Consider the following 27178-nt stretch of genomic DNA (forward strand, 5'->3'; position numbering starts at 1 on the left):
GGCCGCTCGTTGGGGGAATGTTGTGCGTCGATGGTGCGCTTTTCACCTTCAAATATCATCTATCTGCATTGTAATTTCAGCTAGCGGGGCACGGAACAGGTGCTGCGCCACCTGTTCATGGGTTTTTTCTGCCAAACAGAGCCATGTGTCAGAGAATGAGGCAACAAAGGCGATAAAGTTGAAATGAAATGGGGAAAAACACACACACACACAGACACACACACACACCTGCAGGTGCTGTGGTGTGGCGTAGATCGTTCGGGGGTACACTTCCTGTTTTGATGAGGATGAATGAATAGGTTGGTACTAGTATTAGCCACAGTTTCATAACCCCACCACACCCAGAGTTGGAGTTTGTGAGAACTTTTGGCTTTTTGCACTTTTGCCTTTCTACCCCGACAGTAAATTACACACATCCTTCTTCAGAGACTCCAAGGGAGTCGTAGGAGGTAGAGTGGTGGAACTGAATTAATGTAGCCCTCAGTGGGAAGCGTGTGTGTGTATGAGTGTGTGTGTGTGTGTGAGTGTGAGTGTGAGTGTGAGTGTGAGTGTGAGTGTGAGTGTGTGTGTGTGTGTGTGTGTGTGTGTGTGTGTGTGTGTGTGTGTGTGAGTGTGTGTGTGTGCGCGTGTATGTGTGTGCGTTAGTGTGTGTGTGTGTGTGTGTGCGTGTGGAGGTGGGGGGTTCATTTTCACAGAAATGAATGCAAATGAAGCCTGCATCCTCCTTGAAGGAGAGCCCACACACCGTGCTATGCAAAGGAATCCAGAATTGAATGCTGTGCCCATATCTCATATTCTGCACACACCTCAGGCCTCACACACCATTTGATTACGAACGCTGAGAATGACTATAATCCCTGACCATACCGATGGCTCTCAAATCACCTGTAGAGACCTCATTACTCTCAGCTCACTCTCACTGACTGAATGCTAGGGCAGAGAAACTACAGACTGCCTGAAAAATACAATGCAGGTGGCTATCAGCAATAGCTCGTCTGCGGCAGATAAAAATCACTTTCACGCATATAAAACTAGCACACACAGATAAATTCACACACACACACAAACTCCACCTTAGATAGAGATTTAGTACTGAGTGATGCCATGTTAAAATCTGTAAGAACTAACAGTATATGCTGACTGTGTGAGAAGATGAGGGATTTTCTTTTCAGACAGCTCTAAAAGTGGTGGTAATACTTAAATCCCCTCTCAGTATGCATGCCCTATTCACTGAGCACACTCCAGTGTTGAAATATATGGAGGGTGCCATACTGTAGCTCAGAGGTAGTGAAATGTGAATAGTAGAGAATACGAATAGTAGTGAATAGAATAGGTAGTGAATACGAGCTCAGTGCCCACGAGGACCCTGGTCTGAGACTGACCTGAGGTCATTCATTTCCTGAACCCAATCACCACCTCTCTCCCCCATCAATCCTTTTCTGAATACTCTTCAATGTCCTTCCAAATTAAGGCGAAAGAGCCCATTATATATACAATATATCATAGCATGTCTTACCATAGCCGATGCAATTGTTGCTCAGGATTCTGGCAGGAAGCCGCCTCTTGCTCTTCGCCTTGCATATCTCACAATGAATATGTGTATGATAATGTGCTGTATAATCAGTGTGTAGGATAATGTGCTATTCAATTTAAATTTACATTTAAATTTAAATATACGTTTACATTTATATGTTGCTCTTGATCCGGGATGTAAGCAGATCATCACCTCAAGTCTGTATCTGTTGTGGGCTATATACAGTAGGTCATGAGCTGGGCTGGAACTTCCGACACATCCTGGATAAATGTGTCACGTCACGTCACAGATTTGTCACTGGTGAAAACTGGCAGAGAGACTAAGCACACAGCCACACAAACCAATCTAAAGCCAGTTCTCATCCACTATAGCTTCTGTCAAATTCAACTAATTGATCATCATGATCCTCTAAAAACAAAGTGGGAAAACAAAGTGTCTTGGAGCGAGCCATACACTATTCTCGCCAATCAACACATTACTTCAGGAGCACAGAAGGAAAGGGTGCAATATTTATTGATTGGACAGGGAAGATCGTACAGGAAATGAGAGGGAGAGAGATGGGGAGTGGGCTTGTGAAATAACCGCAGGCCGGATTCAAGCCTGTGTCTCACTGGGCTCTAGAAGGAGATGTGGCATGGGAAGTTGACATTATTGCTGTGCTATGCGCTCACCAAATGGTTGTAATTTGATTGGACTGTTGAGCCCAAACATCAACAACCTTTTGCCAGAATTGCTGAAATTGTAGACTGTCTTTAATGGCAAAGATGAACCTGCTCTTCATATCTTTTTTTTATTTTATTTTTTTTATTATATAAATGACGCACAAAGATACACAATGACAACATTTAACAAAGACATACTCATGACAACGTTTGCCTGTTTACAGAGCTACTTAACTAGATATATTGAGCAGCAACAGTTCACAATTGAACACAATTGAACCTGCTCTTCATATCAACTTCACTTCACTTCATACCTTTGAAGTGTCATATAAGAGAAATCATGTCCAAGTGGACTCTAAAATATGTGACAACTGCAATCTGTTTATTCATTGTTTAACAGAACATCATGTCCAGACTTCATTCATCGTGGATCTAATAGTCTATATGTGGCACTGAAGGTCTGTGTCATTCGCTGATGTGTGATTTTCTGTACATTGATATACAGTAAATATCTGTTTACTGTTGGCCTGTTAATTGTTGTACAATATTGTCGTAGCTTTTTGCTCTGTGTGTGTGTGTGTGTGGGGGGGGGGGGGTCCAGTTTGGCTTCTATGCACAGGAGGTACTGTACAAACGACAAGTGGAAGCATACACCAAGAATACTCTGAGAACATTGCGTTCCCTGTGGCTTTTATAACTCAGAGAGATGCCATCTACTGTCCAATGTTCTTCCTCCATCTAATAATGTGCCGTGACAACTATTGATTTTTTACCAGGATGCAATGGCCTAATGTATGGATTGCAGTTCAAACCACACAGGGAATGTCAGGTGGCACACAACCTAGATGACCGGTCCCCTGTGTAAAAGGGGTTTGGGACGCAGATAAGGGTATAGGCCCCAAAATACATGCAACCTAATCCGACTGCGTGAAGTTAAATATCTCCACATTCTGCTGGAAGGATGCATCAAGTCATAGAATTCCAGCAGAAATAGGCTACCAATGTCATCTATGGTTAGATTAGATTTGTGAGACTGTCAATACCAAAAAGTAATTGCTTGCAGCACCACAACAGTGGACGGCGTGCGCGCACACAGAAAGAAATAACGGATTTCACCTCCAGAAAACAATACCATTTTTCTTTTCTTTTTTTGCTTCTCCCCCCAAGAAAGCTAGTGAAATAAGGTTATTATCCCAAGCTCCATTTTCCAATAAGATGCTGAAATGAGCTGTGTGAAGTGGGCCCACACTTTAACGCCAAGTGAGTCTCCGTGGACCCCTCCGCCTCAAACGCCTCCACCTCCGAGTGCCGTCAGGGAGAGTTAGCGCGGCTAATCCCGACCGATAAAGGCGCGGCTAATGGCCTCGTAGAGTCAAATGTCTCCGAATCAGCTGGCAGCTCTGTGGTGATCTGAGATGAGCGATACTAATGGACAGTAATGCGGAGAACGCCAGAGAGTGGTGGGCGAGGGAAGGATGAACACTGTCACAATATTAAAAAGCAAGTAGCCTAGTTTTTTGCACAGTGACACATTTTCTTCTCCAGGTTTATTCAAATCCTTTGACACAGTTTGTACCAGTCGCAGTGAAAAGTTTTGTGGAATGTCTTACCACTTGCAGAACTTTATCATGCATTTACTACCATCTTACGTTAATATTATACAACAATTGTTGCGTAGACTGCATTTTATCTTGTTGTATGCAATACAGTAATATAATATACTTTATTCACTGTAGCGTTCCTTTATTAACTCCATGACCTATGACATGACATACAGTAGGCCTATGAAATCCATGACATAGGCCTATGAAATGACCTATGACATGATCAACAAAAGCATGATTTATCACAGTGCTTGTCAACACTGTCAGCACGGCCAGCCACTGGTCTTTCAACTGCAGTGTTTTTGGCTCAATCATGTTTTTAATAACATATGGTCAAATCCACTCACCAAGCAAACCAGTCACCCGTGCACATTATACAAGCTCCCATGGCTGTTGCCCTGTTAGATAAGCGATAACGTGTGAACGGTAGTCTGAACCGAAGAGCTTGGCAGGGTTATGGGTTGTCTTTGACCTTTCCTGATTTTATTACTTATATGTGCTCAGAGGCGAGAGGGAGGAGGATGGGATGGGGTGGGGTGTTGATAATGCATGTGAAGTGTATCCATCTTCATACAGAAACACCTCCCGCTAGACCCTTTAGAGAGATTAGTTTAGTCGACTGTAACTCATCTCTCTTACGGAATACACGTAGAAAGATATTTAGAGGAAAATGATATTACAAAATCCCACCAGTCCCATCAGTTTTACACGGCTCACGGCTTGACAGGAAATCTGGTAGGCCTAATGATGCAGGGGGGAAAAACATTAAGATCTTCAAAATTAAAGCCTGAAAAAAAAACATATCTTATTTGAAATGAAGAAATGCAAATAACACATTTTTGGGAGCAAAAAAAGTATGAAAACATTCATCCTTTCTAGCTTCTCTTTACTGTTGTCCAGCACCTGGCCCTAGCGTGGGCACTGGGCAGGATGTCCACGCTTTTTTCCCGTCTTTTTAGGTCTAATGACATAACCACTGGCCACACACGGTAGAGCTGCGGCACAAGGCATGATTACATAACATCAGAGCTCTCCAGATGGTTTCAAATGGTAATTGGCTAATTTCATGTCTTTTCAACACCTGTTGTTTTACATAAAACGGGCAAGACACAGGACGAAACGAGCTCGGACAGCGCTGGATCTGGAGCCATTGATGGGTCCAGCCAGATGACCCTTTCTCCTGCCCTCCAGCACGTCAAGAGGCACAAGCAACCAACATTACCCCTTGAAAGCTTTTAATTTCTCTTTTCGTCCAGGGCCATTTTCTTTATCACTGTGTAAACCACCTATGACCGCCATTTATTTTTATGGAATCACATAAAATTAAACAAACTGTGGCAGATGGTAAAAAGCACACGGGGGCACCAGTCCATTAAGGCTTACTAAACATACGTGTGATATTACATAATCTGTGAACAGAACCTGTAAGCTAAATCAGGTCGGATGAGGCTTCATGCAAATTCTTGTTGATTCGAGCATGACTCATGCATGATGAAATGAGTGGTCTGAAATGTAAATTGCCCTTTTTAATCATCGGAAAGTGTTTAGGAGGCTCATGTGTTCAACTGTGTTAAAATCGATGGGTAGGACACGGCTTATGGGCAAGAGGTAAACAAAAAAACTGGAGAAATATGAATGCGCGGGGACAAGGAGTGGTTTGTTACGCAACTGCTTTGCTGTTACACTAACACACAGTGAGTTGTTTTCCCACATTATGTAACACATGGAGCCTGCATTTACCAATTCTCAGTGTGTGCTTTTACCTCCTCTATATTACCATTTAAAACTACAAACTACTAACAAAGTGTTTGTGCCGTCTCCATCTTAGGAACAGTAATCACCCACATCTGTTTGGTTTCTGAATGATGTGTTTGCACAGGGGGGTTTAATGACTGGGAATGTTGCTGGGAATTTTCTGCGACCCCGTCGCCAATCAGGGAGGGATGTGGCCGTGACGGAGGCGGACGAGGTGACGTGACATCTCTCCGGTGCGCTCATTTGTCAGTCCGCACACAGCGCGGCAGTGAAGTGAAAAAAAGAGAATCCTGTCACCGCCAGTTATCCACCCCCACCCCCACCCCCACCCCACGCCATCACAAATGAGTTATTTTTTTTCACACCCTCTCCATCCCCCTCGGATGGAGTTCACCTCAGGTAAACCGTATTTCATCGACATTAACATTCAAGGGATGACCAGGGCCAGTATTATGGAGAGGGGGAAAAAGCTAGTCTATTTGGAGGATGCAGCAAGACAGCTAAATAGCAATTCAGTGGTGTTTTAGATTCAGCTTGATTGCAACTACAGAAAGGTAGCCTCACTTACCTGAGGTCATGCATGAATGTATAAAGCTTTTGTCTTCAAACAAAATTTGTTTTGTTTCTTTTTTTTATTCACCCTATGCATAGCCCCTACAAACAACTAACCAGGCTGAAATATAAGTAAATAGTGTGAGGGTATCAATCCTGAATACAAATGTGCCATGTCTGATCTTACTTAGGGGCACTGAATATGTGCATGTGTCTGTGTGTTTGTCAGGTCAGAGTGCTGTTGAATAAGAATGATATTCTATTCAGCAATAACATCCATATCCTTGCCACATTCACTCAGTCTCTCTTCCTTTCTCTCCCTCCCTCACACACAGTCTCCCTCTCTCTCTCTCTCTCTTTCTCTCTCTCTCTCTCTCACACACTAATGCTCTCCATCCCTCTGTCAGTGCTAGCCTCTGTTTTTCTCTCTATTAACTCTCTCCTCTCTCTCTCTCTCTCTCTCTCTCTCTCTCTCTCTCTCTCTCTCTCTCTCTCTCCGCCACCAGGTCCATACTACTACCCTTCCGTCCCTTCCTCTCACCTCACCAGAGGGAGAAGGTTTTTTGCTCCAGGGGCTTGGGGTGACTCAGACGTGCCACTGATCCAGATGGGACAGGTCCGCAGGTCTCTCAGCTACGCCTCCGACAAACCATCCACCCCCCCGCCCCCACCAACCCCGCCCCCGCCAACCTCCACCGCTGCCGCCGCCCGGCCTCCGCTCCGCTCTCTGGAGGGCATCCTCCGCCCGCTTATGTGGGTCATGTCCATTAGCCACCGACCATCTCTGAAGGTTTTCATCCCACAAAAGATCTGGCCTGGGCAAACATGAAGGGGATTGTGGGGGTGGAAGACGGGCGTTTGTCATGAATTATTTGTGCTGCCACTGCTCGTCCACTGAACAAATGGCCCCCGCTGCTATTTATACTGATCGTGCCCCAGACAAGAGGGTTGCCCCTGCTGCAGAGGGCAGATAATAAAAAAAAAAAAAGAAAGAGGCGGGGGTGGTTTGTTAGCCCTCGCCATGGTCTGCTGTTTCCTCTGTGACCACCAGCCCACTGTAGCTGCACACTCCACAGACAATATTAAAACGATTCAGTCTAACCTGGCCATTAGCGATGTCAAATGTTAAGTGCCGTGATAAAGGAAGGGTCGGGTAATAGTCAAGGTAAGATTTATTCCAGTTATTCCGTGAAATGAAAGCCATGATGTGGCAGAGGAGAAGAGTCAAGCCTGTTTGATGGTTTAGGACATGGCTGCTGGTCTGGAGCTGGGAGTGGTTGCTCTCTGGTGGAGCACAGCAGGCAGTGCTGTGGTTGCACGGTGGTGACTTGCATCCTCATGACGTGCAGCTGGTTGGGCATTGGCTAGTTTGGATGTCTCTCGCCCCCTGCTGGACAGTCAGAGAAAATGTTATACTTCACATGTTTGATCCGGCATCCAACCAGGTCAAGGCAAGGTGTTATTGTGTGTGGGATGAGATGAGGCTGGGATTTTGCTATGAGATATAATTTTCATACTGCCTGATGGTCAGTTGCCTGCCTATTAAGATTCATATGATCTTTTATAACATTTCAGTTTAACATGGAACCAGTTAAAAATGAATTAACCATAACAAACATAATTATTTTTATTATTTATGATATTGTGTCTTAACAAGGTACTTCACGTCATATTACTTACGGATGTGCGGTCATGAGAATATGTGCAGACCAAATTCAAAGCAGTATGATATACAAGTGTGCGTGTGTGTGCATGTGCATGTGCATGTGTGTTTGTGTGTGTGTGTGTGTGTGTGTGTGTGTGTGTGTGTGCTTGTGTAGGTGTCTGTGCATGTGCTTGTTTGTGTGCGCAGCCCACACACGTGTCTTGCACCAACCTGTCTGCCTGTCTGTCAGGGTGCGTGTATGTGCGTGTGAGTCTATTTGGGTGTAATGGTATCAACGTCAGACTTAACCCCCTTTTGTGGAGCAATCTCATTAAAATTGATTGAATCAAGCTACTGTTAATGCTGCCTCACAATCAAGATCCATTCACTCTAAAGCCCTTGTTCATTGTGACGTTTCTTCATGATGAGCTACCTTAAAGAGAACCATTAGCTCATTCACACATACCTCATCACAGTAATCAAACTGATACCTTATTGAAATGGAAAAGATAATTATGCTCTCTCTCCCCCCTCACCCCCCCCCCCTCTCTCGCTGCGTCTCTCTCTCACGCACACAGAGACTATACATTTATTTAATTTATGTATGAATTTATTTATTTATTTTTAAACATACACTACTGTGCATAGCTTAAGAACCTAAACAGGATGCTATGCATTTTTGCACTAAATGATTATCTTATGGAATGTACCCCATGACAATTTCTAGGTATGGGTATATGTGATGATATGGGGCTATTTTAATTATTTTAATTTGAAAGGCAAAGGGAACTTCATCAGAATGCATAGGCTATCCTGGATCCATGAAATAGCCTAACTGGCCTTTAAAAAACAAAAATCTAGAATGAATAACATGTATTTATTTACAATACATGACTCATTCTCAAAGAAAATTGGTGTTCTTAAAGGATGTATTTTCCTAATTTTTAAATTTAAAGCAAAAGAAGATTTTTTTTATTCCTCTTTTTAGTCAACTTTATCATGGGTTCTTAACTTATACTGTATACAGCTCTGGGGAAAAATGTAGAGACCACTGTGTATTTTTCTAATGTCATTTTGTGGTTGCTGAGTGACATTGGAATGAGTTGCCAGTCGTATTCAAAATTAAGAGACAACTGCAAATTGGACTGTCAACTCATTTGAATGTTTATTATTTTTTCTAGAGTTATATGGTTGTGTGTGTGTGTGTGTGTGTGTGTGTGTGTGTGTGTGTGTGTGTGTGTGTGTGTGTGTGTGTGTGTGTGTGTGTGTGCTTGTGCAGGCGCAGGTGTGTATGTATGCCCATATGTGTGTGCGGTTATACAGTATACAGTAGTTTACTCATAGGCATGTTTTTATGCATTTTTCCTCATATATATATATATATATATATATACATAAACAGTTTAAATACACACACACACACATATATATATATATATATATATATACACACAGTATATGTGTGTGTGTGTATATATATATATATATATATATATGAGGAAAAATGCATAAAAACATGCCTATGAGTATGTTTATGTTTAATGCTTACTGCATGCACCACAACAAAGCAACCTGCACCTGCTGGACGCAACATCACAAGTGTCTCATAAGATTAGGGGTGTTAAGCTGCTTCGGAGCTTTGTGGTTACAAATAGAAACCGTAAGAAGTGGAACAGTGTGGAGGGCATACCCGCATGTCTTCAAACACATTGTGTAGGACCTGACGTGTTGCACGCATACAGAAAAATGGCCTTTGTCTGAAAAGTGGATAACGTGTTCAAAGAACTTCATCAATGGGTAAGTGCTGATATTCTTTTAGAATTGATTTGTGATTGCTTATTTGGGCAAGTGGCACCATGCTGCTCCTGGAAGTTGGAAGACCTTCTGAGAATGTATTATCCTTATAGTATATAATAGCAACAGTGGAGGTAAATGTTTCTGTTCTTTTCTGTATCTACAGTATATTATATATGTTCTATATTGTTCTGAACATGACAAAGGTCGTGTAATTTAACATACCAGCTAATGGTCATTAGCTGACTGTTTACACGCCAGCCATGTAAACATACTTAGTAAATCTTCAAAGAATGTTTGTGCAATATTCGGTTGTGCAATTGTAGAGATATATTTATATTAACTGTCAATATTGTAAGAACATGCATCTGCTTTTTTGGTGCCTTTTTGAAAATATACAGAATAGGTTTTAGTGTTCAAATTTAAAAGTAGATCAAATTAATATACTCTTATAAATACTCTTATAGCCTACAAAGTTATCATTTCCACCAATGCATTCAGCAAATAGTTGTCATATATTTAATTATTCATTGAATCAATTCAATCATGCGTGGGAATATTTCTATCATGAGTGTTAATAACTGGTGGAGGAGGTGGGTGTGTGGGCTAGAAATATAAACATGTAAACGGATGTGTCGTGTTAACAGTGAGGATAATTAGGAAAAGGCTTTGTCACACTAGGTCTCATGTGTTTGGCATGTGTTTTTTTAATTGTAATGCGGCCTATAGGAGAGAGGGCGAGCAGAGACACGTGTCATGCTTTTAGCTATGGCTAGGTAGGAAGGAGAGGAAAACACAAGTCTTAATAGTACTGTATATCATCTCAGTAAGTCATCAGGAATGGTCTGTCTTCATTTACACGAGGCATCTATTCTATATGCCTAATACATTTGTAATATTTCATATTTTAATGGAATGTTTTCAAAATAGAAGGCTTATTGACAATTCTGTTTTGGGCAACTCAGTTAAAGAGAGTAAAGAGCAATTTATTCAACTTTTTGTACATAGTCACACAGTCCCAAACGCATATACTGTAATGTTTGTATCACTGTCCTAACCACTCTGTCCTGTTTTCTCTCCAGCGCCATGTCCCCTGTGTGACCAGATATAGGCGACAATGAGCAGACGTCGCAGGAGGAGCAGCGGCAGGAAGAGCTCGGCCGGAAGCAAGCGTGAGTGTCTGTCTGCTGTCTCCAGCCCGTGACACACACACGAGGCCTGCATTAAGGCTAATCCGCTAACTTAGCCGCCCAGCCCCGCTACAAGGCATGTGCCAGCCATGCTCCTGGTGTACAGCCAGAGCGTGAACCCTCAGATAGACGGATTAGGACACACCGTGGCTATATTTACGGTGCTGCACGATGCCGTCTTGGAACAAAAGACAGCACTCGAATAACCGTGTGGAAGGCTGTGTCAGGGTTTGTCTTGAGCTTGCATGTGAGATCACTGATGGAAGCCAAAATGCCAAAATTCTACAGCAAAAAAAAATACACCAGGCATAGCTTTGATTCCCATGGAGGTCCCAACACCTCTTTCTGTGTACTGGACTTGATGGTGTCTTACAACAAAAGACAGCATCGTCAGTTCATAACTCTGAGGGTGGGATTTTGTAGCCTACTTAGCTGAGCGTATTCATTCATATGAGATTTCAAGGCACCAATATAATTGAATAATAATTGGTAAAAATAAGTGTTGACAGCACTTGGGTCATGGGTGTGACTCGCAGGGACTCCATAAACTTATAAAGACAATGAATTTTTCAAAGTTATTTGGATAGCAGCATCTGCTAAATCAATAAATGGTCTGATGAAACATAGACATCTCTAAATAACAGCAAAAGAGAGATGATCATGACTGACATTTCAACATTTGTTCTTGTCTTCCCTTTAGAGAGCATATCCGTATATAGCTTTCAGAAGCAAACTAAAAATCCTGTCGATGCCGTTGAGCTGAGGGACGAGCATGCCGAAAAAGGGGAGACTGAAAAGGGGGAGACTGACTCCCTCCATAAGGAAAACTCACTGAGCAAATCAGATGCCGAGGAGGAGAAGGAGGAAGACACAGAGGCTGCCTGCAGTGAGAAGAGATTCAAGCGGGACAGTATTGTTGGATGTTTGAATGGGAACACAAGCAGGCAGGCAGACATTGTGTCAGGTGACAAAACCTCACAGCAAGATCAAGGGTTCCGAATCACCACCTCCGTTACCATTGATGATTTGGAGCAGAACACATCCCAGATTATCTTTCAGAGATCCCATAGCTCAGGTGCTTTGGGACCAGGCAATAGCACAATTGCTGTCACCACCACCAAGCTGAAAGGCATTCACCCCAACATGAAGATCGAAATCAGGGAGGTTCTACAGTTGGACGATTCTGATTACAAGACTACATTTATCCTTCAAAGTCAGAAGGCAAAAGACACAGAAGACTCTTATGAAAGCCAGCAGTTTGGCTGCCGTTTCCCTAGCAATGAGAGCTTTACCTTTGCCTATCCATGGAGCCAGAGGACCAATCTGAATGATAGCAAATTTGTGAAACCTTTTGAGAACATGAGTTGTGCATATAGTGTGGTTGAGATGAGCAAGGAGGATGCGGACACATCGAGAAATTCAGTGCCAACCGTGTGTTACAGCGAGGACACGGACTGTTACAAAAGCTGTTGCCAAGACCACTGCTATGGGTATGGGCATTGTAGTCACAATGACACCGACTTTTCACTTGTTGATGGTTCCTCCAGCCGCTCAACACTGTCCGATATTTGGCCTTTGCCGAATAAGTCGCGTCTGGCCAATAGTGTCACCAGTGAAACAGAGTTGGATGTACCACCCCCGATGGAATTCGCTGACAAAGATTGCGAGGATGAGGTGTATGACCTCACCGAGGATGTTGCATTGTGCCACATCAGCAGTGCTTCCGAAGACATCGACGACCGGGGAGAAAGTGCCTCAGCGATGACATTTGGAGGTTCGAGCTCCAAGCAGGAATCCACATACCACATGTCTGTAGATGAGGGCAGGAGCTATGACATGTCTCATTCAACCTCTTTCGAGCCTGATTCCGAGTTGGACTCAGAAGAGCTTTATGGGTGGCCCAACGCCCCGGTGAGCCGGACGAGTTTCACCAAGAACTTCATTTATAGGCACAAGCAGAAGGGATGCATGCGCAACAACAGCATCGCCATCCTGGAGAACAGCAGCCCACCTGCAGGTTACCTGAACATGCCACTGAAACGGCGGAAGACATTCCCGGCCGTGATGGATGAAACCGATGACCACCAGGACATGCCCATGAGCAGGGACTCGTTCTCCTCAGGTGCACTTTCTCCATTTTTCAGACAGAATCTTCCACGCCAGGCAGAGCTGTACGGAAGGTTCTACCCAGAGGACGAACCGCTTTCCTCCCTCTTCTCTGAGAGTCGCAAGTCTTCCAAGGGTAGCAGCAACCTTAGCTCGAGTCCTGTTCGCACCCACAGCATTTTCTCTCCTAGGCACTCTGCCTGTGGCCTGGGAACAGGGAGCTCATTTTTTTCTCATTCTTCAGACAGAGATACTGTGGAGTGCGAAAGGGGGGCACAAGAACTGTCGGTTGTGGAGGAAGCTGATCCAGAAAGTGTAGCAGGTTGCCCTCAGGAGCACAGTGAGATTGCAGAAAGTGGTTTTGAGGAGGACATCATCGATGTAGAGAGTAACTTGGAGAATCTCTCCCCGATTAGGTCTGCCTCATCCAAAGACCCTTTCATCCATATCACCCCTCCCTCACCCGGATATTCAACGGACAGCAACATCAACAGCGGTTACAGCATAGAACAAACGAAAGAGCACGAATCAGAGCCAGAATTCTACATGGAAGAGTCCAAGTCTGATCCAAAACCTTGGACGCAGCGCAAGGACTCTGCTGGGGACATTCAGCCCAAGTCAAGGAAAAGCTCCGTCACAACCGTAATGATGGTGGGCAGTGAGCAGAGAATTCTGCACAGCCGCTCCATAGACTCCGTAACTTCGGAGAGGAACCACAGAGAGGTCAGCAGCACGGTGTGCGAGACCCCTTGTCTTCTTCCGATTCAGGACGCGGAGCACGTGGAAGAGGATGGTGCTGGGGAGACAGCACAAGAGGGCCGGCTGACACCTCACAAAGCTCTGGTGTCAGAGTCGAGCATTTCCATCCAGTCATTCTCCCCGCTTCCCTGTGAGGCGGCTGACCTGCAGAGTGATTCCAATCTCTCGCTGCGGTCAGCCAACACCTCGCAGGACATTGAGACAAAGGAGGAGGCAGCAACCGATAAGCAGGCAGAGAAGCGCAGCGAGGCCAAATCCCAAAATAAACGGAGCTTCCACACACCACGAAGAACTATGATGCAACATTCGGACACTGCGAGAAGACACAGCTCCTCGAAAAGTAAATAATCCTATCACTTTTTCTTGGAACCAGTTTTTAGGAAGTGCACATTCATATAGTATGTGCAAGATTGACTGCTGTCAGATTCTAAAGTGGTTTTGATGTTATCAGATTATAAATTGCCTTTGATGCTGTCAGAATATAGAGTGGTTTTGATGCTGTCAGATTATAAATTGATTGATTTCAAAATGATTTTGACACCACTAGATTGTGTTCTGACTTTGGGATGCTGTCAGATTTATAATCTGACTATTATTCTGTTAGATTATAAAGTGACTTTGATGCTACTAGATTATGTACTGATATTGATGCTGTCAGATTATAAACAGATTTATCTTTTTTTTTCAGTCCCCTCGGAAGTCAAGGAGCTACTGAAACTGCCGGCAGATCTGTCTCACAAGGATCCTGAGGAAGCGCCTGATCACTGGGCCAGGAGGCGTAAGCTCTTTAAGGAAAGCAGACAGAGAAGCTCAGCGGGGGGAAGCTCTATCACCAGCAATATCACCGACGAGTCAGGTATGTCACCTCTCACACTGCAAGAGTCACAAGAATACAAGGTGTTTTGGTTAAGTATGTTGAATTTAACAGATGGATTATTACATGACTGGTAGCCTTACCCATCATTTGAATTGTATTAACAACATACACTTGTGATGCAATGTTGAACTAATTGTTCATTAGTCACTGTACTGTATGTCAGCTAAATTGTCTGAAAACACATTTTCTCTTGTTGTCCCTTAAAGATACAATGTTCTCAGAGGACACTCGATCAGTGGACATGTCGCCTCGGGACATAGAGGACAGAGGCTTCTATACCGAGACGTTCCACTGTGCGTCATGGATTTATCGCGGGGATGATGTCAGTCCCAGCGTGAGCCCCCGCTGCCTGAGCAAGCGGCCAAGGCCCATCACCAGTAGGACAACCTCTTCCTCCTAATGATGTCATTTCCTGTTTATTGTGTTAATCCCAGTCTTTTGTTTTGCTCCTGAAAATTCACAAATTCAACATATTTATTTAAAATTATTTCATTTGTTTTACTTTACTTTACTTTTTAGTTCGTGAGAGGACTGTAAAGATCATTAAAGGATTTGGAGAGTACCCATGGGGGTTCAGAATCCAGTTCTCGAAGCCAATCGTCGTCACTGAAGTTGACACAAGTGGGTTCCAGCACTTTTGTACTGTAATTCTATTTAGGACTGCCATTATTGTGGCACACTTAGCCAAATAAGCTTACCTGACCAGATGCCCCCTGGACGATCCTGTTGATGGTTGACAGTTTAGCAATCAGCTCTCAGGAGTGTGCTTGATTCCTCACTCATGTAGTCCAATATACACCTGGGCAATATTCCATAATTCATAATTCAATTATAAATTCAAGTGTAAATATTAAAAAGTACAAGACTTTCTTGGTGCTGATTTCCTTGTTCCATCCTCACCATGGTCACAGATGGCGCAGCAGAGGAGGCGGGGCTTCTTGTTGGTGATTATGTGCTCGCCGTGAATGGAACAGATGTCACCAGCGTTCCACATTCTGAGGCGGCAGACCTGGCTCGACAAGGTAGCCTTCAATGACATTGATCACTCATAGAAAAATATATTTTTGGCACCTGCTTTAAAGAATTTACCTGTTCACAAATATGGTATAAACAGATAGATTGCTTGCTTTGTGACAAAGCTCATGTTACAGCACACATTAGATCATCTATAGATGTTATACTGTATATGTGAAATCCAAGACAATCACAAAAATGATTGGGTCGCTTTACAGGTCCAGACCTGCTGACCATGGTCATTGGGTCAGACATCAGTCGCTGTCCGAATACCCCACGACCAGCATGCCGGGGGTACCTGCACAAACGCACCCAGTCCAGCCTGATCAAAGGCTGGAGGAGGAGGTGGTTTGTGCTGCGGCACGACTGCTGTCTCTACTACTACAAGCACAAAAGGGTGAGCTTATCCTCACTTTCAAACAGCAAAGACACTATGGTCATTGTAAAGCTGTAATTCTTGTAAAGTGTAATTAGCAACGTTTGATTCTGCATTAGTATCATGTACCATTTATTTTAGTATTTTATTTGTATGTAATGCAGCAATACTGTATTATTATTTAATGCAGCAATAAATAAATGTCTTTGTATGCTATATATACTGTATATATATATATATATATATATATATTTTAAATCATTTCAGTGCCTCAACATAATGAATCACTTATGTACTGTAGTACATAGATAAAGAATTGTGTAAAACATGGCTTGAACAGATCCTCTGTAATGCCTCCATTTCTCTGTGCAGGATGAAGGGAAAGGCCAAGCATTGTCAAAGATGAAGCTGGAAGGTGCGGAGGTGGAAGCGGACACCACTCTCGGCAAACCTTTTGTGTTCAAATGCTCCCCTGTGTCTGCTGGGAGGGTTTATTACTTCTGTGCCACATCAAACCAAGAGATGAAAAGGTAATGAGACATGAGCTGTGGAAGGAGAATGTATGATTTAGCATTGATCACACGCTGTGTGTTGCATCTCAGACATGTCATATGAATATGAATATACTTATATGACATATAACACTAGGTATTATTAACACACAATTTGCAAGAAGTGAGCAATTGGCAGCACACAGTTTTACACACACTCCACAAACACAAACACACACACACACACGCACACACGCACACACGCACACACACACACACACACACACACACACACACACACACACACACACACACACACACACACACACACACACACACACACACACATTATCAGAACATATACAGTATTTTCCCCTCCTATCAGATGTGAGATGCCGTAAGATGTACAGATGTATCTGTTTAAATGCTGACGATAAATGCTTTTTTGCAAAATTCTGTTTCTCTGTAGATGGTTAGAGGCCATGTCTCAAGCAGTTCAACCATTACCTCAGGTAAGACCCAGCACAGATGTTAGCATCAGTCTCGCAGACTTACTTTACAAAAATGTACCTTTACTGCAATTGTTTAACTGTCCATTCTGTGCAATGCCCTGATGAAGGTCTAAGGACCGAAAGCTTGGTAGTGAATTTTTGCATGGATCCAAGTGTGCAGAGATTGTTTTCCTAGATATTTAACTGTCCATTAGAAAACTATTGAAAGATTTTTCCTTTTTCCGTTGAGGGTAGAGAGGTATTGTTGCACTCTTGATGGCAGACTGTTTAGTCCAGGTGTGTAAAAACCAAAAGATCTCAGAGCAAAAGGCTGGAGTGGTTCGCACACTGAAAAATGTTGCTAGACAAAGTCTTTGCAGAGAAACAGTTTAATTGAAGGGAGCAGAAGTTTCAGCCGTTCCGGCTATTCTCAATGCTAGCACTCCTCAATGCTTTTTCCTTTAAGGAATTCTTAACTGAAATTCCATCAAACCAAATACTCTCTTCCCGATCTCTGTACTGCTATAAATAATGATCTCTGAGCCCCTCGGGGCATCGAAACAAACAAACACTGTCTGGGGGTCAATGTTAGGCTGACACTTCAGTTAGGCTGTTCACTTGGCAGCCGGCACGGGCCGTCTAGCACCTGTCTCTCCCCCCTTCCTCCCTTCCCCCCCTTGACTGTCCGTTCGCTGACTGTCTGGTGCGCCGATTCATGTGCTTCAGAACCACGTGTGGGTGGACGTGACACGGCACAACTCAAGCCTGCCCCCTCTGGCCGTCAAGACTCCCGAGTGCCTAGGGCTACTCCACCAGCTGGACCGCACCAAGGACGTGTGGGTGCAGAACTACTGCATCGTCAAGGACGGCTGCCTCTATCTCTACGCCAGCATTCGATCCACAAACGCCTTAGGTGAGAGGTTTATTTTGCCTGTCAGATGGTTGAATGTTTCACTAGGTGTAGGCATAAGTGTGGGCATAATAGAACAATGAATCTTCTTTTATTGAGTTTTTTTTAATTTTATTTGTATTGTATTGTAATGTATACATATACTTCATCACTTTGCTGTATTGTTGTCAATACATCTTTTGATAACAGGTGCATTGTGCATCAACACACCCACTTCTGTCAAATTCATTAGGATCATGTTTATGATTTTTTTTTCCAGGAGGGATCTACCTTCATGGGTACAGTGTCAAAGAGCAGCCAATGGGATCGAAACGCTCCACCATTGAACTGAAGCCTCCTTCAGAAGAGTTTAAAACGTTCCACCTCTGTGCAGAAAACCCCACCGAAAACAAACGGTAAGGGATGTTCAAAGTGTCTGGAGGGAGTAATTTGTGTAATTTCTGTTGCAAAATAATTGTGTTGTGCTAATAATATAATGCATGGAGTACGCATACTTTATCCTTAAGATTTAAGAAACAGAATAAAGGAATAATCTAGTCCCTTTCTGTAAAATAAACAAATAAATCGAAACATACTGTAGGTGGAAGGACCCATTTTCTGTCAGATCTTACATTTTGGATCCTGCATATTGATCTTTTTTATGTTTGCTGTTTGTTTACTGTGAGAACACAACTGCTTATGGATTTCCCTGCACTCTTTTGTGTCTCTCTTGATATAAGTTGTTAACTATACTGTACTGTACATGGGTTTTTTTTTCCGTGACTTGAACATGTACTCTGAATACATGCACATGCCAGTATGTAAATCAAAACACACATCACAAAGACTGAACACACACACACACACACACACACACACACACACACACACACACACACACACACACACACACACACACACAACACACACACACACACACACACACAACACACAACACACAACACACACACACACACACAACACACAACACACAACACACACACACACACACACACACACACACACACACACACACACACACACACACATACAGACATGCAAAGCCACTCCTGTTCACTGAACTGGAATATGATCATTTTGCTTCATCCACAGATGGATTTTGGCCCTCAGAGCCACCATCAGCAAATGGGTGCCCCTGCACCGGGCCATTCAGGACTACATGAGCAAACCCCCAGAAGAGACCCGCATGTAGCACCACCCCTGGAGGCCATTTTGAATCAATTTGATTGTGATTTCCTTGTATGATTCAGAAACATTTTGAAAACACTAGTGTCTTGGGTAGAACCAGATGTGCTGTAATGTTATACAGTATCTGTCTAGTGACCACCCGGTTGAAACGTGGACTCAAAGAGTTATCACAGACGTAATGCCATTTAGAATCCCTTTCACTTTCATTTGCATCAGCCCAAACAACCTCAGAATATGAGTCTGAAAAGAGCACTGATTGTTGTCTGGATAAAAGTATGCAGACACGTGAAAGAAAGGATGATTTCTCCTTTTAGTATTTTCCCTACTTAAGTCTCACCTATGTTTACAGTAGTCTCCAGACTGTGACTTCATCAGTCAGTAAGTTCCTAGAGAAAGACAGACACCGATATCTAAAACATGTCTGCCAGTATGATCTAGTATCTGTTTGTTTGCACTACATGTACATATATTTTCTTTTGACTAAATTATCTTTTTTTTTGTTAGGTAAATTCAAAAGGCTACAGGTATTTCCCCACTTTTAAAGAAAAGTGCTAAGCTCTGTGTAGCATTGCTCGTTCTTGACTTTTTGGTACTGTGTACAGTAGATGTCATATAGTTGCTACTGCTCAAAATATTGACAGGCATGCTCAAGGTAATGATGCATTATTTGTATTATTTTTAAGTGTTCTTCTGACGTTGCAATAATGACCCAATTTGCACCTAATTTTTGTAAGTTTTGCCATGCTCTTTCACATGTAATAACAATATACAGTACAATCTTTATTGTTTGTATTAAATGTTTTTTATTATTATTGTTGTGCATAGCTCGTGACTGCTATGTAGTAAAAACTTCTATCAACTTGGTTTTCTCTGTGCATTCACTTGATGATGACAGGCCAAAATAAATAGCAAAGTTGCCATTATCTGGCTGATCATTTGTTAATAATTATTATGCTCATAATGTGCCACTAATTAAATTCCTCGAACATAGCTGCTCAGGTCTTTGCCCTGGCACTTGTTTCGCCAAGCCACCCTGCAAGAAAAAAAAAAAGAAAGAGAAGAAAGAGATGAACATGGTTCAAAAAGAGCAACAGATGACTTGGATGAGTAATAATAAGTTTAAAATACACTGCTGAGTTTTGTTTTTTTTTTCAAATTTATTACTAACACCTCTGTATAGACTATCTGGTGAATTCAAGTGTGCGATCTAGTAGATTGCTAATATACAAAAGGAAAAAAAACATTCCTTGCAAAGTATGATACTATGAAAAGGGCATTCATTCATTATAACCAGGCATGCATTCCACTTTGAGTTGCAGTGTGGTGCCCTACATTGTGCTTGTGTTATAAATACTGTTTCAATTAAGTCTTACCAGGCACCGATTCCATCCCGGCTTTGGCTAACAACTGTCTTAGCACAGTTGATAGATGTGTTGATGTCTCTCACCAGATCTAAAAACAAGAGGAGGAATTAAAAGAACAGAGTGATTTCGAAGTGACTGAAATGAGATGGGTGTGCCTATTGTTTCTTTTCCCACCCACTTAAAAAAAATACATTACATACAATACTATTGAACCCAAGAAAATGTTCCCATATGATCTAGCGGTTAGGATTCCTGGTTTTCACCCAGGCGGCCCGGGTTCGACTCCCGGTATGGGAATGATCTTCCTTGAATTTCCCCTTGGGGATCAATAAAGTATCTATCTACCTATCTATCTATCTAAATACTATGTTCCATAGAAAGCCTTCACTTTCACACTTCACTTTCACGCTAATATATGTAGATTATTGATTATTAATAATGTCCTGATTTTGGTCAATGTTTAACTTTCAACAGCAGAACACACCTGAGCAGGACACCCCACAGCCATTTCCATCCCCTCTAAAGTTGGGGTCTTTGCACCAAAAGCGGTTGTTGATCTGGAAGATGCCATAGTCAGTGGAGCCATCGCTGTTGTAAGGGTTTTTTGCCTCAGAGTCATATTGGGACTCATGTTCAATCAGGCACATCCCTAAAAAAAATGTGAAGACTTTAATGTTTATGTAGGCTATAGCTCAAAGGTTTTTTTGTCTGAAGTAAAGCACTTCAACTGTAGATGAGCCAAACAGTTTTTTCCCTGTTTTTAACAAACATGTGAACATGCAACTGACTTGACTCAAAAGAAAAATCTTGTGCAAAACATATCATGGACAAAAAAAAAGACTACTCACAGTTAGCAAGGCTAATTCCTTGGAAGCCATCCATTCCAGCCCTCCTCAGGATATTAGCTATCTCTCCTTTCCCATACCTTTTAGCACTGGCAAAAGCCACTAGCAGAAGAAGCAGCACAACAGCTCTCATGTTGCAGTAGGAGTTCATCCACAGTATTGTACAGTATAAGAGAGCAGAGGAGGGTATATATACTCTTTGGATAACTTTCACTCTGAATTCTTTATGGTCACCCTATTTTCTGTTTCGCTTCTATTTTTGCTTGGTGCCCATGTGGTCAACACACATTAGGAAACTGAAAGATGCTGATTGCAGTAACCAATGAGATAAGACTATAAGTACGACAAACTAAATACAATCCAACCAAGTACAAATCAGAAATGAGCTTTTTAAAGTTAACAGGGTCAAAGTATTACATGAAATAGTCAACATGCTTGCTATACACAGTAAACATAGTATAAGCTGATAAATAAATGATGGAAACGATGGAAATGGTAGATAAATGTAAGTATGATAGGTACTGTACAGTATATTGTTTCTCACAGTGGCCGTTGCAGGGCTCGCATATTCAGATGTGGACCCAAATGCAGATATATGGCACATGGAGTATCTTAGCGCAACCGTTTTTTTGTGTTCAGTAAAGAAACAACTGCAGAGGGAATCATTGCTCTTTAGCTTGGAAGGCTTCTATATCGAGTCTGATCTGGGTCATTTCCCTGTCCACCCCATCTCTCTCTCCCACTCGCTCCTTGAGTCCTTGTCAATCTCTGTCCTATTACAATAAAGGCAAAAATTCCCCAAAATATATACAGTAGGCCTATAAAAAAGCTCCTTCATTAGTTGAGTTTTCTCAAAACATTCACTGTTGTCCCATACTCATGAGTACAGACACATAAAGAGGACCAAACATAAGAAAATAAAAAAATAAATAAAAAAGGTGATTGAAGGTATTACAGAAACTATCGCTAAGATAACCGTATCCAAAGTTGACATGGTTCTCCTGTCACGATATGACAGACAGAGGATAAATAAACTTTTTAAGCGGCGTGGACAACGGGACTGACTGCTAATGTGTTGAATCTTCACTGGGTTGAACAGTCAAAACGTATGTTTTTCCGTGAAATAAGTTCACGATATGAAACAGACCGTATACTGTCGAATTATGCGAAAACGTGAACTTCAACATTTCAACCTGGAAGTTTGTTTATTGTGGATTTTCTCAAAATAGTATCGTGCGACAAGCGACTGATTTTGCTGTGCAGGGTCACAAATGTACATGCAAAAGAACTTTCTTTTTTAGATAGCTGAAATCAGTCTTTTGTGTGTATTTTGTTATTAGGCTACATCACTTTTTAGAGTGAAAAATGTAAAAGTGCACAAATATTTTAACCAGATGGGTCTGTTTGCACAAAATGTAAAATACATTTCAACAGCTTTTCTTGATAAAGATGTTGACATGGATGTTGCCTTCTTACATTATTACCTCACTTTGTTGGCTATAACTTTACAGTAGATAAAAAATAGTGACACAATAACTTTGGTTTGAACTGTTTATGGTCACACCTTTGGTCAATATATTTTATCTCTCTTGTTGTTTTTAGTTTCTTTCTTGCTAAGCAGTGTGCCATACATAAATAGTCATTTTGAAACTAAAAGATAAGGTCATTCATTTCATGAACTGTAGACCGTCCGTCAGCAATCAGTTTTGTCAACAATCAGCTATCTTTTACTTTCCAAGTCCCAAAAAGGGAACAAAGCACAACAAGTTAGACCAAGAGCACTACACATTATGAATAAACTTTTAAGGACAAGACATTTATTCACTTAGCAGACACCTTCATCCAAAGCGACTTAAATATGTCAATTATATTACAAAAGCCATGGTCTCTGAAGCAACCTGGGGTTAAGTGCTTTGCTCAAGGGCCCAACAGTGGAAGTCATGAGCCCACAACTTTTCCGACAACTGTATGCTCCTAGTTCCTTAACCACTATACACCACCCCACTATGCGATCATCACGCCCTGTGAATTGTTCCCAAAATGACTGATATCATGACACAATTAAATCTAGCATAAATGTTGGAATGGGTATAACTTGATGTGGAACCAAACTTCTATCACTTCCTTCCTGATTATGTGACTTTGCAAAACCTCTGATGACCTGAGTCATGTGACTGCTTTGCGTTCATCAATTGGTGCTACCAATGCTCCATTGGAAGATGGATATGGAATCTCTGCAGTGATGGAACAGGTGGAGGGGATATTTCTCCATCTATCCAAACCACAATGTCTTCAGTCCTCATATGCGTTTGTTCAAATATCTAGATACGTGTAAACAAGCCCTAATACAATTTATACAACAATTGGGTTCTGTGGAGCTGTTTATTTGTTTCTGATTGGCCGAGAGACGTTCCATGAGTTGAAATATCCCACGATAATCAACTCTTAGAAATTTGTGGCGGAGAGAAGTAGTTCTCACGGGTGTTGTTGCCTGCGCCACTTGGCCTCCGGCCTCGAGGCTACGGCCGAACAACACCCGTGGGAATATCTAGCAACAACCCACTCCCACTCGTGCTATATTGCTTTCCTATTGTCAGCAATGATCATTTAGGTATACCAACTGACCCTGTCTGATTCTGTGTTCAAATCATTTTATGTTGATCTGGACATTTTGGATAATGGATCTGCTGAATGCCAACATTTCAGCATATCAAATAATATGATTTCAAGGTCACCTATTCTTTCTGTAAATTAGCAAGGGTGCCTGTTTTGAATATGTCATGTTCATTTTGACCTTTATAGCTGTTTATCATATACCTCACTAACACTCAGCAGAAGTATCTTTCAGTTAATTTGTTTTAATAAGGTACACAATATTAAAACTGAAGGAGACCTACAATGTGCCATGTTAGGAGTAATTTATCATCAGCGGAAGTCGCCAGTCGCCTGATAACTATTTACCAAGTAAATGCATGACAAATTATACTATTAGGTAAATAACTATACAAAGCCCCAATGAATTATAACGCATTGTTGGGTAATTGTTACAGGTAATATGTAAATAAATGAGAAACTGAACTTTACAAACTCTCTTTCATTAAGAATGCTTAAGTTGATGTTGTTATCCTTATTGTAAACACTTTTCTGAAGGACAGGAAAAGACACTTAATATCAGCTTGAACATGTCTCATTTTTTATTGAGTTCAATGGACATGACATCATTATGACGGGCAACATGATGTGTCTGGAACAGAGCTCTGGTCTGGAACATAGCGACTCATGTCCTTGCCCTTGCACTTGTTAACCCAGGCCACCCTGTAAGAAAAGAATTATAAAAGTTGAAGTTCAAATTCAACCTTATAGCACATTGGTAATTTAATGTTGCCCTGCAATATATGTTTTAAAAAAAAACTGTAGCCTATCAGTAATCTTCTGCCAGAACCATATATGCATTTAATGGAAAGTTATATAACAAGAAATATTCTTTATCCATAGAAATATATATTTTTAAGAATTTGCTATTGAAGGAGTGAATAAATAGTTATTTTTTACTTCTTACCAGGCATGCAGTCCACCTTTGTGCTCACTAACAATGTGTTTGGCACAGTTGATAGCATCCTGGATGTCATCTTTCAGCAGTTCTGAACAAAAAAAAACAAGAAGTTTTAAGATCAGTTTTACTGGAGGGATTCTTTTACTGTACATTACTAACCTAAAGATATCCCAATGGTCAGCATACTATACAGATTTTGGTATTAGTATTAGTATTAGTAGTACCCGTAATTTCCCGACTATTAGCCGTGGCTTATACAGTGATTTTGCAAATTTTCTTCAGCTATGAGGTTAATACATGGGGACAGTTAATATGGTATCAATATGGTTTTGTTTCTTTTAACTTGCATAAAACACTGTCCTGCGGTTTATACACACAGCTTATATGCGGGAAATTACTGTAGTAGTAGTACTGTAGTAGTAGTAGTAGTATATTACTTACCTGAGCAGCGGATTTTACAACCATTTGATGTAGGCCTATATGTTCCATCATCACACCAGTGCCTGTTGTTGATCTGGAAGAGACCATAGTCAGTGGAGCCATCCTTGTTTTTTTTAGTGTTTTGTTTTTGAGTGTCGTAGTTGGACTCATGTTCAATTAAACACAACCCTGCAAAAAAGAGTAGACTGGTGAGTGTTCAGGTTGCTCAAGCAAGGCATTGAAAAGGCATCACTTGAAGAAAACCACATCTATATCAACCCAATTGTCATTCTTTGCTTTTCACATGAGGCAAATATGCGACAAACAGGTTAAAAACGTCTCAAATTTTCAATAGAATATCAAAACATACTGTGCTGTGCTGTAGGCCTACATACTGTACAACAATAACAAAAGGAAAAAACTGATTGATAGACATGCAGATGAATAAGGATATGGGTACAGTGAACTAACAATGGCACATTCACCTTTGCTACCCTATTGGCAACCCAACAGCAAGAAATACAACTCACAATCACCGAGGGTGGTTCTCTTGTAGTTGTCCATTCCATGTCTCTTAAGAATTTTTGCCAGTTCTTCCATCTCAAACTGTTTAGCACTGGCTACAGCCACCAGCAAGAGAAGCACAACAGCTCGCATGGTGTAGAGGAGTTGCCTGAGAAATATCTGAGAAACTTGCAATGTCTGAGAGAGGGCAGAAGAGGATATTTATGCTCTTCAGATCAAAGAGGCGAAGAGTAAGTTTCATTCTGAGATCTTCATTGAACTTTGATTCTGTCAAATGTTCCATTTTCATTTTGAAACTGAAAGATATAATAAAGTTGACGACCAATGATAATTAGTTTTATGTTTCACCAGCCTCCAAATCACATTTGACTTTATCAGTCCTAAACAGGAATAAAACTGATAACAGAAACAACTGATAAAACAAGTAAGAATGTATGAAACTGTATGAAATATAGAGTTCGGCCCCAGCTGTGGTGCAACTGCTGGGGCATCTGCGCCATACGCTGGTGACCCGGGTTTGATTCCCACCCTGTGGTCCCTTCTGGATCCCACCCCTACTCTCTCTCTCCCATTCACTTTCTGTCACTCTCCACTGCTTCTTTCATTAAAGGCATTAAAAGCCCAATACAATATATTTAAAAAAAAAAAAAAAACATACTGTAGAGTCTTAACATGTGCGACATTGAATGGTCATAACAACTGAAAACCCTGCCAAATATTTGTATTAGGCTACTAACCCATACTTACTATATAATTATTCTTTCATTGAATTGGAGAAAAAGCAGATTATGCTGACTGAGTATCAGTGTAACGACATCCAGCATCAGTTGCTGAGTTCACTCAGATGAGTTTATGCAAACCAACACTTATACAATCCCTTTGGGATGAATTAGAGCAGAAACTGAGAGCCAGTCCCCACTTCCAGCATCAGTTTGTGACCTCACAAATGCGCTTCTGGTCAGAAATTCACATAAACACACGCCTGAACCTTGAGGAAACCCTTCACATAAGAGTTGAAACTGTTATAGCTGCATGGGTGTGGGCCAATATCATATTAAATCCCATGGATTAAGAATGGGATGTCACTTAAGTTCATAAGGGTGTCAAGGCAGGCGACCCAATACTTTTGGCAATATAGTGTATCTATCTATCTTTAAAAAAAAAAACCCCGATGCAACAACATTCAATTCAACATCATCCACACATCATGGGCCAAGGAATGATATTATGTATCATTCTCTATGCTTTATGTTCCTCATATTCTTACACAAGCAAAAAGATATATATGGAGTGGAAATACATGTATTTGATTATTTATACCAATGTCATTGTTACATACATATGAAACATACAACAATGAACGGAAGCTTTACAGTTTACAATTGGCTCATCCACATTAATCCTGAAACCTACTTCTGTTCCAGTTCTCATCTTATGTTCATTCTGTTGACAAATAAGTTAGTGCAGACTAACTTGAATATTCTTCCATATACAACTCTGGAAAAAAATGAAAGAGACCACTG

General features: G+C 41.6%; 1 protein-coding gene and 1 non-coding gene across 2 annotated transcripts; one reads left to right on the forward strand and one right to left on the reverse strand.

Annotated features, from left to right (window-relative positions):
* Window positions 1-19743: 19743 nt before the first annotated feature.
* Window positions 19744-25787, reverse strand: LOC134101272 (uncharacterized). Its single transcript, XM_062554873.1, has 8 exons — window positions 25661-25787; window positions 25152-25319; window positions 24717-24798; window positions 24386-24472; window positions 21161-21354; window positions 20797-20961; window positions 20322-20400; window positions 19744-19981 (listed from the first exon to the last, which is right to left on the reverse strand). The coding sequence occupies exons 1-8, from the start codon at window positions 25785-25787 to the stop codon at window positions 19921-19923; spliced, it is 963 nt and encodes a 320-aa protein (XP_062410857.1). The 3' UTR covers window positions 19744-19920.
* trnae-uuc (transfer RNA glutamic acid (anticodon UUC)) lies at window positions 20538-20609 on the forward strand. The gene has a single exon. It is a non-coding gene; the product is annotated as a tRNA-Glu (tRNA).
* Window positions 25788-27178: the final 1391 nt, after the last annotated feature.

Source organism: Sardina pilchardus, chromosome 14, assembly GCF_963854185.1.
Source record: "Sardina pilchardus chromosome 14, fSarPil1.1, whole genome shotgun sequence".
Classification (NCBI taxonomy): Eukaryota; Metazoa; Chordata; class Actinopteri; order Clupeiformes; family Clupeidae; genus Sardina; species Sardina pilchardus.